We start from the raw sequence: 12,767 nt of genomic DNA, 5'->3' as shown, positions 1-12,767 counted from the left end.
CAGTCACATGGCTTCTTTTTCCTAAGCCATCTGTCACAGAGGTCTGGAATTTTATGTGAATGTTGGTTGTGCAGTCTTAACCCAAGTTTTTTTTATTTTTTTTAATGAAAAATGTCAGCAACTACAATATTTAGCATTTTACTTTACATTGGCCATTAAACTTGATTACTATAGCTCTGTTTCATTGTTACAGTTACATATCAGCTATGAAGCCAAGAATTATTTTGATGTGCTCATGGCAAAATACATTGTTATACCACGGAGAGAGCACATGGCACTGATATGGTTAATATCTTGGATTTTTTGTAACTAAGGTTTATTAATGCTGGTATAAAAACGTATTTGATATTATACAGATGGCATAAGATGTTGTGGTTACTAAGTTATTATCCCGGATAAGCTGTACTGTCAAATTCAGGGCTTAAAACTATCACAGGAGATTAAACTATTTACTAAAAAGGACAGAAAGATATAGCCAAAGCATCTTAGTGCAAACATATTAGAAGTACATTTACCTCCCACAAATATAATAAAGCGTATCTACCTCAGAGGCTGAGAGATTGAAAATAGGAACTTTGCAGGTGAAACAGGCAAACAGAAGAGGGGCCTTATTTTCCAAATCAGGTGCAAGCAGTGAGCCTTTGGAGCGCAGCTACTTTGGCCCACACCTCAGCCCTCAGCGGCAACTGTTGAGGAGGGGGAAGGCAGAGTGTAAATGGGGAGTTAAAATAAATCCCCCCAGGGACGTAACTGGCTACCATATGCGTTAGGGATCTTGCTAACGTATTCAAAGAGACTCCTGCTTTGCTAGCCAAAAGGAAAAAGAGCAGAGACGTTGTCCAAGATTTAATTGTGAACTGATGGATGATAGTGAAAATACAGAGAGGTATTTATCTGACCCACTTAGGAAAAAGATAAGCGAGCTCTTCCCGTGTTCTGAGTCCTACCGCATGGCAGTGTCCACAGTTGGTGACAGCACAGGGGCCGTCCGTAGGCATGTATCCTTTAAAAGATCCAGAGCGTGTGGGCAGTTTTGGGGCCTTGTACTTTAAACTACAACAACAACAACAGAAAGATAGCCAAAGGTATCCCAAGGAGAAATGCTGCGAGGTCTAGTGAGTTTTAAGTCTCCTACTAAGTGTCTGCAACAGAATCACTTTTATTCTGAAGTTTCACTGTACAACTTACCCCCAAGCAGTCCTGATGGCAGCTGCTACCTGAAGGCCCCCAGAATCAACAATGGTTTGCCCTGTCTGCCTCCCGCCCCCCTCCCTGCAAGTTAACAAAGCTTTTCTAGTTCAAGTAACCCAAGGGAAAAGGTCACGTTCATATTAATCTAATATTCCAATAAAAATTCTCTTGCAGCTGGTTATTTTTGTATATATTCATGTTACATTAATACTATATTGGGGGTGAGCTGGGAAGTAGTGCTGTGCCTTTTTATAAACTCAAGTGTTAATGTTACAAAATGATGAATTGAGAGTGATAATTCTGCAAGCCAGAAAAGGAGATTTAAAGCTAAACTTAAAAAATATATATATATAAAAGAGGGTTAGCCAATACATTTAGCATTTGGAATGTCTTATTTATATTAGGCTCTACTTTGTTTAAACCCAGAAACACGAAGCTCACTAATGGTGCTGCTCTTAAAAGTCTGCCTAAGAATTGGACATTAACCAAAGCAAATCAGAAAGCTAGATTTTAAATCAGATATACTTACATAAAAGCTTGCATTTAAAATTATCCCTTAAAAGCCCCACATGGCTAGGCTATAACTGCAAACTGCTTAAATGTTTTTCTGTTTCCTATTGTATACCAGGGAGCCGAGATAGAAGTGGATGAAAATGGCACATTGGACTTAAGCCTGAAAAAAAATCGAATCCTGGACAAAGCTGCACCCCTAACTTCCTCTAACACTTCTATTCCAACTCCTTCCTCTTCCCCATTCAAAACAAGCAGCATTTTGGTCAATGCAGCATTCTATCAGGCTCTCTGTGATCAAGAGGGCTGGGATACTCCTATCAACTATAGCAAAACTCATGGGAAGACAGAGGAGGAGAAAGAGGTATTGTTTCAATATGTCAATCACTAAATTTAAGACAGAGCATGATTGGAGAGTATTCTTAGCTTTTTCCTCCTACATTACTTCTTGTATTCCTATTTAGGTAATACATAATTCTGCACCTTGTTTTAGATTTTGGTAAAGTGATGATCTTAAATTTCATCAGAAACTGATAAATGAATCCAACTTTTCCTGTCACTTGGCTTAAATGATGTCACTGTAGTGAATTTGATCCCTGTTAGGGCTGCAATTGTGTTCATTGCATGAGAGGTTATATTAGCCATCCCTTCAGATACGGCAGCCTGTAAGGTGCAATGTATCACTCAACGCTGAAATGCCAACTTACTAATTCTTTCTGAACCAGAGGGTAGAAAATGAAATCAAATCAGGGATGAGTAAGAATCATGTCGAATCCCTTGCCTTGGTTTCATGAAGGAACTATGTTAGCGTATCTATGTATGGAGCCATTGGCTGAGGTATTTGGATCATGGGTGTCCAGGTCGTATCAATCCCAAAGTCAAGGAGATGCATTTGTGTGTTTGGTTATCTTTGGAGTAGCCAGATGTTGTGACTGCTGGTTCATCAAGCCTTCATCTCCATAGTTTGAGCCAACTGGCCTCGTCTGATTAGCCATGACTTAATGTCTTCCAAAAGAATTCATGACCAGAAACCTCCATCATTTAGACTCTGTATCATTGCAAATGTGACCCTAATTGTTACACTAGTGATTCACTTTGCTTTGCGTCAGGAAAATTGTTGATACTTGCTGGTTGGTATGTTTAAAGAAATAAAATAGCCACTGTCTTTGGAAGGGTGTACTACCTTTTCATCTTTTTGAATTTCAGAAAGTTTTGGGGGGGAAAACTAATTTGTTTTTAGCATATGCTTTAACATCTCAGAGCATAAGTTGACATAAACAGTAGTCATCACAAGATTGGGTTGTTTCTCCAAGTCCCCTTCCTTTCTTCCTTACTCCCTCCCTCCCTCCTTCACTTCCTTCATTCCTTCTTCAATCCCTTCTTCCTTCTTTCTTTCCTTCCTTTATCCCTCCCTTCTCTCCCTCTCTCCCTTCCCTATTCCTTTCCTTTCCTCCTTCCTTCCTTTACTCCCTCCTTCCTTCCTGGCTTCCTTCAGCACACTTTACCTGGCATCTCCTTGTCCAGGCAGTAACATAGGTCCCAAGGATGCAGCACCAAATGGGACAAACTTCCCCAACATGTATGCTCGGTAGGTAGGAACATTGACAGATAACCAAATACAGTGACAAATGGAATAGCACGAGCAGGCACACAATAAAGAAAAAAAGGAATGTCAACCCTATGCACAGTGGTCAGGGGTGGGTTCCGGGAGGATCCCCCAGGATCCAAGGCAAGGCAGACTCTGTGTCAGCACCACCGACACCAACACAGAGAAGTGGGAATGGAATTCACACAACAGCAGTTTCTGATTTGATTCTGCCATGCTAGTCTTAGTCATTTTATTCTGCTTGGCTTTACAGAATTTGCCTCGCTTACTTAGGGATGGTCTTAGTTAATCTATCATAACACTATTTTAGAAGAATCATTTCTAAAAATAATATATGTTTGACTCTGATCATTATAAAACTAATACCTGCAAAGTATTAGAAGCTGGTTTCCTTTAAGTGATGACCACAGATGGGTGAATACATACTTCTTCCCTCCACCACATTCTGCCCTGCTATTTTGAACTTGTGCAAGGCAACAGAAGTTACACCTAACTTCTGTTTATTTTTGTAATCTGGAAATCTGTCAGTATTCACATTAACTGATCATTTTGCACAACTGGTCTGAAATGGAGGTAAGGAAGCAGTGCAGGTTGTTGGGAAGCACAATCACAATGAGATCAAGATTGTTGATCCAATCCCACTCTGCAGAAGCCAGCTTCAGAGAAAGGGAATACCCTCTCATTCATAAAACTGTTTCATCCCCAGCTAGTCCTATAGTCGATGGGATCATGGCATGTCCCACTCCACACCACCAAAAGGAAACCTAATCCTAGTTAGAAGATCTGTTGATGGAGGTTCAGTAGAAGTCTCATGTCACATGAAGATTTACAAAGTAAGCGTAACTGTGCCCCTATTCTTGGACGAATCCCACTAGGATAAAACCCACTTTGTTTGGGAGCATCTCAGTGTCATGTGCAAGGTGGACTTAGACTTTCTGTCCCCACTCTTGTGACTGCTGTAAATGGACCACGGGCAACAATCACCAGACATCTTCCTTCCAATGTCAGACATACTGATTCAGTCTGGAGGTAGTAATGAAGCAAATTTGTGTTAAGTGAGTTCTTATTTTCTTTTAGGGTCTCTTGTATTGTTTTATCTTGGTTATAATCTTTGGCCTCGGCAACAATGTCAATGAAGAACTCATATTCTGAGACACTCCTCCCATTTGGAGGTCTAGTAAGTACCTCAGGAACCTCCTTGGCTATACCTCTTATCACTCAGATAGCCAGAAAATGAGGTCTCATAAACAAATATTTTCTTTATTTCCAATCTCCTTTTTTTTTTTTTGCATAATTCCAAAAAACATCTGGATTCACCTTGGCAGCTTCGTGGATTCAACTGCACTGTGCTCTTATCTAAAGCTTACGTATCTGTGACAGTGTTTTCTTTCCCAGCAAATTCATGGGGAAAATGGATTTGGTTAGATTAGATTTCTGCTTTTCAGAATGGCTTACTTACTCCAGGTCTGACAGTACAGACTCTTACTGCTACAGTTTGCAACCTTAGCATTCTGAAATCTGGAAGAAGCTATGTGTAGATTCAGTGTCACTAAGAATGACAGAAGAGGACTTTGAAGATGCTAAGTAAGTTCCTAGAGTCAAAGTGCTTGCCCTAGGTTTGAGTTGACAAATTGTTTTTTTTTTTTTTTTGTAAGAGTGCACCCACGTGAGCTTGCGGGGAGGGGCAGAGGGAGATGGAGGGAGAGAGAGAATCTTAAGCAGGCTCCATACCCAGCACAGAGCCCCATGCTGGTCTTGATCTCAATACCCTGAGATCACAACTGAGCCTAAATCAAGAGTCCCTCAGTTAACCAACTGAGCCATTCAGGCACCCTAACAAAATATTTTTTAAGCTTAATTGTTAGTGTCACAGTGATCTGACCATGAGAGATTCATTGCCTGGGGAAACCATACGTAATGGGGACACCCTCACAGAAAAGTGCTTCTGAAGCACTGTTAACTCCCCAAAAGAGTTTTTCACCCCTCCTTCTTTGTGCCTTCGTCTGTACTGAGGTAATCTATAAATAGACAGTATTTATTGCCCTGTTCTGAATCTTATAAATGAGAACTGTGGTACTTGATAGTTATTATTTTTAAAAAATAGATTGTATTCAACAACCTCGCTGTGAAGGTAGCAGAGGGACACTGAATTCAGTAAAAATAAAGATAAGGGATCTTTATACACAGTGTCGCATTATCCTAACAGTCATGAAAAACAGGATTATTGTCAAAGTTTTTGGAGGAGAAAATTGGGGCTCAAGGAGGTTAAGGTGTTGGTCCTTGGTCCTATAAAAATTAAGAAATGGGCCTGGGCTTCCCTAAAATGAAGAAAGAGGAGAAGGGAAAGAATGGAGAGAAAGAAAAGATTAAACAGCACATCAAAAAGTGGCAACAGCTAGGGAATATTGAGGACAATTAGAAAGGGAAAGGAAAAAGACAAGGAAGAAGAAATGGTGCTTGGCAAGGCTCGGGGGAACCAACAGTGGTCTACAGTGCTTCCCAGGGCAGCAGGACCAGACCTACCCTGACCATGATCTACAGGACACGACCACAAAAACCAGTCATGGGAAGTGGTCCATGCCTGTCTTTTCCAGTGAGCCCCACCTGGATGCAGCACTCGGCCCAGGCAATATACTATGAATATTTGAAGACCGGGTAGTGGTCGGCTCCTTATCTGATACCCTGTCCTTCCCATTGGCACCTCCACCCTTGCCCCACACCACATTCACACACATACACACACACACACAAAAATGGAGTGATTATTTCTAATTCATTGTTATCTAGTTCATATGCACAACAGTTGCTTAATTTTGGTGGTAATTTTCAGAAAATATTGTCTGTCTCTCTCAGTGAAATAGCCTGTCCAGATGCCCCCTAAAAAAAATCCTGATTCTGGAAAAAACTCAAAAAATCTCGAAAGGAAAGTGCTGAGAAATAACTAGGGCTGTCAATTCCATTCAACTGTCAGTTCTCCAAAGATTTCAGGGCTTCAAATGTTAAAAGTGCCAGATGCTATTATCTGTTATTCATGTTACCATTATGTTCTGGTCTTTACTGAAATCAATATAAACTTCCATCTGTACGTTAAAGGAATTTCATTGCATCCATATACTTTCTAAACACAACACATAAATGCCAAAGTCTCTCTTACATATCGACAAGATAAAGCCATTATTTTTTTAAATTATATTTAAAATTTCAAAAAAATTCTTCCAAATGACATTGGCTAATTTTTTACTGGGTGCTGTTTAAACATTTATCTAATATAAAGTGATTGTGAAACAAAATAAGAATTCTTTCAGTGATGGTCACCTGTATTTTAGTACATATGCTCTCTACGGGTTTCTTGGGCTAAAGACAAAGAGCAAAGAAAAGGGGAAAAGACAATTATTTCATGATGTAATTGCATGCATACGAGTCCATAGTTTTTACAAGAACCCACGAAATATTTAAAAGCTCATATCCAGTGAAATTATCCTTTTAAAACATTACCACATGTTACTATACCAAATTAAATACCATATATTCTGCAAATATTATTTTTATGTTTTAGTTACAATAATAATTAAATTTTCGTAATTGATGATTTCTTTCAAAATCCCTTATTCCTTTGTCTTCCATAATATATAGATTGAGCAGTCAAACAATAGCTGATAAACCTTATATATTCATCTATAAATGTACATGCCTTTAGGAATACTTTGTTCTTAATTTTATCATAAAGAAAATAATAAAAGGCTCTTTTTCACTGTATGCCATTTAAAAAAATAATTTAGCATCTAAACAGAAAAACAAAGGCTGTTCCACACTGAGACAATATTGGATTTAGCATTTGTATCTACTTTCAAAAAGCCAAGACATTTATAAATTGTAGCAGAAAACACTACCTGGGTGAAATCCAGATAGCACCAAATGGAATAGATGGTGGCATTATCAGGTTTAAGGTCTTCTAATTAGGAATTGCTTCATGTTAGGCATTTATACTATAAAACTTGAAAGGGAGAAACACCATTCATCTATTTTGCTACAGATTCCATGGAGGTAGCATCAAAGTGGCACTTCTCTTTGTATCTTAAAGGGCAACTATAATCAAGCACCCATTTCTCCTTTTTTTAAAGTGGTGTACTATTATCTCCTACTATTTTCAAACATATACCAATTTTTAAAAAATGAACAACATAGGACTATAAATAATATGAAGAAAGAAATTGTACCAAACCAGGTTTTATTAATTTGACATGAAGATAGAGTTACTTGAGATGGTTTACCAATGTATTTACCACTGTATGGTTTTGTGGAAAACAACTGAATTGCTACCCAAATAATTAATGAAAAAATTATTGCCTTTATGACTGAGATCAAGGGGTAGAATATTTCCTTGGTGCAGAAAACCCAGGTATTTTGTTTTTCCATTGATTTTGAGTGTAGATTCAAGATTATTAAAATTATACTTTGCCATCACATTTTCATATCCATTTAATTTAAATGAGATTTACCTGAATAATTCAAAATAATTTTCTCATTTTAAAGAGATCAGTACTTTTGAGAATTAGAATACAGTTTTCTGTATTAGTTAATCTGATTTTAATATTAAATCCAGGAAGTATTATATTTCCTGGATATAAACTTAAGTTGTAAGTAAGCTAATTATGTAATTGAGGAAAACCATCATTAGTCTTCTGTAAGATAATATATCAGATGGTAAATAAATTATATGATAGGGTTACTAAATCTTCCTTATGAAATCAAGATCAGTACTAAGCTTTAAAAAAAGCCACAAAAATTAGTGATAATCCAGCAAGAAATTCCATCCAATGACTAAAGCATTACAAGATACCAACTTAGCAAAAGAGGTAACTTAAGAAAAATAGGGAGTGATGTGAGAATAAAAGCAATTATCGAGAAAAAATAAAATTCAATGGCTAAATATTGTGGACTACTTATTACATATTTAAACAAACAATTTAAATCTTAATTATTTGTATATTAGAAAGGACATTTTGTTAACCTAAATTTATTTATTCTTTTTTGTCCAAAAATTTGTGTTTCATTTTTTGCAATATTTCGTCTTACCGATAACTGCTGTGTATATAAAGAATTATTCCTATGTTCTCTAGGAAACATTCATTATACAATAGAATCTGAAAAGTATTAGTTATATAGCTCAAGAAATGCCTCTGTTCTTATATTTGCCAAAATGTGAACTTTTAAAGGTGTCCCCATGAATTGTAATTTTTTATTCTTCATCAAGGATAGAGGTCCATAATAATCAGGATATATCCTTATACTTATTACCTCATTAATTTTGTGTACAAATCCTATGAAGAATTGCAGCTAAGTCATTAAGCTAAAACTCAAACTCCACCCTGTTGACTTCAAATACAGTTGTCTATCCAGGGTATCCTAATGCCTTGTGTGCTTCTGTATTTTTTTTTTTCCTTCAGAAAGACCCAGTGAGCTCTCTAGAAAATTTAGAGGAGAAAAAGTTTCCTGGAGAGGCCTCCATACCAAGCCCTAAAACCAAGCTCCATGCAAGAGATCTCAAAAAAGAACTAATCACGTAAGTGATCTTCAGTGGCATATTCTGTGAGATTCTAGAATCAGGAGACTCAAGTTCAAAATCTCGAGTAATAATATTGTGGTTTATATAGTTGACTTTAGGAATGTTTTAGGGCAATTTCAGCCAGTCAATAGTTAAATGTTCCATACATACCTAAATTTATGCTTAGAACTAAGAGGATTATGGAAAAAAAAAAGTGTACATGACATGATTTCATGCTAAGAGATCATTGAAAAAAAAAGTATAAAACAATTAGAAATGTTTGTGTTTTGTTTTGCTTTGTTTTGTTTTGTTCGGCTGACCAGAACCTTTCATTGTGCTCTTCTCCACTGAGACAGACTGAACTACAATGTCTCCATAGTACCATTTACTAGTCTTGTAGACATCGCTTTTAAACTAATTTTAACCTACACTTTCTTAAATGTAAAGCGGGAGTATCAACAGTCATCTCATGAAATTGTGAAAATCTAAGGAAACTATAAGAATATATAGAATGCCTAGTGGATAGTATGTTTTTATTGTGTGCTAAGTGTCACTACTTGTGGCATAGACCACTAAGATATAGTATTCTAAGCAGGATTATTGCATTTTGCCCACTAAAGGCATACACATTTTTTAACAGAGAAGTACATTAATTCATGTCTCTATTGAAATTTTTTGAGAAATTCATCACATTTAATTAGGATTTAAATAATTATTACATTGAAATTTTAAAAATATTACACGTGTTTCAGATACAGATGGCAGCCATTTTCTTTTTGATTCTGCAGTAAATATCAAGTCCCTAAAGTCTGTCAGCAAGTTAATGTTTCTTTCCATAACATAATTATAGTATCGTTAGCATATGGATGATACAAAAAACCTACTACTCTTGCAGACTCATAGATTCTCCTTGAAAGCAGAGGCCAGCTTTTTCTTTTTGGAGTGGAATTTTTCCATTTAATTTGGGATTCTGTTAAAAATCATTTAACATTCTTCATGATGATGAATTCAGTGATACTATAAAGTCAGTTGTGATGATGGAGTGAAAGATCCAGAATCCATTCTTTAGGAGTCACATCTTTTTAGGACTAGTTGGGTTTAGCTATTCTTTCTGTGACAGTGGAACAATTGTTAATTTATTCAGTAACTATTTTTTGCATGCCTACTATGTTCGAGGTGTATGTCAGATGCTGGGAATATAGGGGCAACAAATTTGAAGTGAACTCTGCCCTTCCAGAAAGTGCCTTGAAGGAAATGAACAGGGTGTAGGGATAGAGAATGTTGCTTCTGGACTGGGTGAATGAGTTGAAGAAATGTTTATGTTTTGATCAGAAGTTCTTAATCTGACTGACCCCAGAAGATCCAAGTCAGTGCTTCAGGGAGTCTATGAACCATATAACACTTAATGCAAATGATTATTTGGGTAAGGGAGTTTATGGTTTTCATCACCCTCTCAAAGGATTCTGTGACTCAGGAGAATTTAAAGACTAGGGCACCTGGCAGCAGTAAGTACTAGTAAGGTTGCAATAGAGGCTGGGAGCAGGAACACAGTTTTGGGGAGCAGGGACCCTGCGCTGAGCCCTGAGGACCAGCCAGACCTGGAGAGACAGAGAGTGCAGCCATGGACTCAAGCAGGACGGGACCCTGAGAAGAGTGCCTGGTTGTAGGTTTGCATGAGCAAGCCACAGGTGTTTAAACAGGAAAGTGAATTAATGGTGTAGTGCTTTAGGAAGAACATCATGCAAAATTATTCTGAAGCTGGAAGGTCATCTAAAACATTGATGTGAAAAAAAATAAAATACTGATGTAGAGATTCAGACATGAGATCATGAGACTAGAGAAAGTATATAAAGTAAGAGATAGAGTGTTCCTGAGGCCCTGAGGATGCACATGCTGCTGGCCCCTGAGAGGGCAAAAAGGAGCCCACAAAGAACACAGAAGCCAGGCCCTTTAGAGATACAGGAGGATGACTAAAGAAAATGAGTGCTGATGGGAGCAAAAAGCTAAAACAATTCCCAAACTGGGCATTTGGTATTATTGATTTGCACTGTAAGTTCAAAGAGGTTAAGAAAATGCTGGACAAATCTTTGGAAAATAGGTCTTACAAAGTAATGGAGGCCAGGAAGGGAGCATAAGGTGGGGAAATTCAGAGAAGTGTGTGTGCTGGGACAGTGCAGGTGTTGCCACCAGATTACTGCAGGGAGGAGAACAAAGATTGTGCACTTAGCCCAGCTCTCATGGCCCTATTTTTTTTTTAACCTTGAAGATCTGTGACTGTGGGTCATTAGAATTTAGAGTGTGATTCGCACAAATTCCTTGTGGATACGACTTGGCCTGGGCATTGTCTGGGTGGCAGGTGTTCCTAAGTTCCTTCTCCACTTCACCTCCAGTTATCAGGCAGGGGAGTAGAGACACCAGGATAAGTGAGGAGGAGAGGTGGGAGATGTTTCAGGCAAACACAAGGCAGGATCTGTTGTTTTTCTACACTTATATCCTTAGCAGGCAGTATAGTCCTGGCTGGGTTGTGTTTCACATGAGGGAGTGAGGGAGTGAGTGACATGCAGGAAAATAGTTACTGTATATAGATGGTGAAATATTAAAGTATATTCATGCACAAATATATTCAAAGCTGCCAATTAATGAGAGTTTCTAACAAAAAGTAACCCTTCCACTTAGCCACCAGCATCTATATGATCTCTTCTGAATCTCTTCTGAATCTGAATCATTTTCTTCTGAATCAGTATAAAACTATGTTTCAATTTTTCTAATAAAAAATTAAAAATCTCTCTTGACCTTGCTTTCATCTTGACCCCTGTCTCTTCTTCCTTTGGTAGCTAACCTTCTCAAGAAAGTGTGCCTCTGTTTCTCTCCTGAATTTCTCCTAGATAGGCTTTCATTCTCATCATTCCACCGAAACCACCCCTAAGTCCTCCAGGGAACCCATCTGTGTGTGGTTTCTTGGTCCTCTTGACCCTACTTGATGGGGTTGAGGATTTGACAGAGCTGATCACTTCCTCCTCTATCTTCTGTACCTGGCTTCTAGGGTATCACACCTCGGGACAATTTCCCACCTCACCTGTCACTCCTGCTTAGACTCCTGTGCAGCCTTCCAAGGATGGAATGTCTCAGAGCTCAGTCCCGGACGGAACCTCTTCTCTCCTCGGTCTACACTCAGTCCCTCAGGGTCTCAGTGTTAGAACCATCTCTACTCTGAGGACTCCCGGGCCAGCACCACCTCTGGACCCACTTCCAATGGCCCACGGGGAATGAGCTTTCCCCTCCCTGCAGGAACCTGCCCCTCTCTCTCCACCAGCCACCTCTTCTCCTGCTTTTCCCCTAAGGCTTCAGGATCTCACTGTTGCTATTCTCTCTGCCACAGACATCTGCAGGGTGCCATAGGTCCTCATCCTCCCTCAGCTCTTCTCTCAAATGTTACTTATCCGAGGGGTCTTCCTGTCTACGATCATCTCTCACCCCCAGCCCTGATGCTTCTATCCCCTTTTTCTGGATCTCCTGTTGTCTGTCAGTATTTATCACCTTCTAATGCACTCATACATTTTGCTTGCCTGTGTTCTCTATTGTCTGCCTCCCCAACTAGAGTGGAGGCCCCAGGAAGGCAAGGGTGTTCTTCTTTCATTGATTTTGTTCTCTCCTATATCCACACCATTGGTACATAATATTTATTTCACTGCCTCTTACTTCCCCAACTACACAATGAATTGGGAACTACATCTCAAATGCTGTTACAGGCCTTGCACACAGAAAGTGTTTGATACAATTATTCCTAGTGCAACACTGATTTATTGTGTGGACATGTGACTAATTTTTAAATAATCTTAGGCTGCATTCTTTATGGATTTCATAGGCAAACACTACTGGCTCAAATATCATCTTCTCTTATGAGTTTAATATTCA

The 12,767-nt window shown here is 38.5% G+C and overlaps 1 protein-coding gene across 1 annotated transcript in view; it reads left to right on the top strand.

Moving 5' to 3' along the window:
* Positions 1-12,767, top strand: part of ST18 (ST18 C2H2C-type zinc finger transcription factor) — a 105,945-nt gene that overhangs the window by 69,088 nt on the left and 24,090 nt on the right. Inside the window, exons 12-13 of the mRNA XM_040626145.1 lie at positions 1,820-2,065; positions 8,755-8,870. Of these exons, the coding sequence (XP_040482079.1) occupies positions 1,820-2,065; positions 8,755-8,870 (362 nt within the window). The remainder of the gene's footprint in view (positions 1-1,819; positions 2,066-8,754; positions 8,871-12,767) is intronic.

The sequence above is a fragment of the Ursus maritimus genome, unplaced genomic scaffold (genome assembly GCF_017311325.1).
Source record: "Ursus maritimus isolate PB19 unplaced genomic scaffold, ASM1731132v1 scaffold_9, whole genome shotgun sequence".
Classification (NCBI taxonomy): domain Eukaryota; kingdom Metazoa; phylum Chordata; class Mammalia; order Carnivora; family Ursidae; genus Ursus; species Ursus maritimus.
This window is presented reverse-complemented; position numbering and strand designations above follow the sequence as displayed.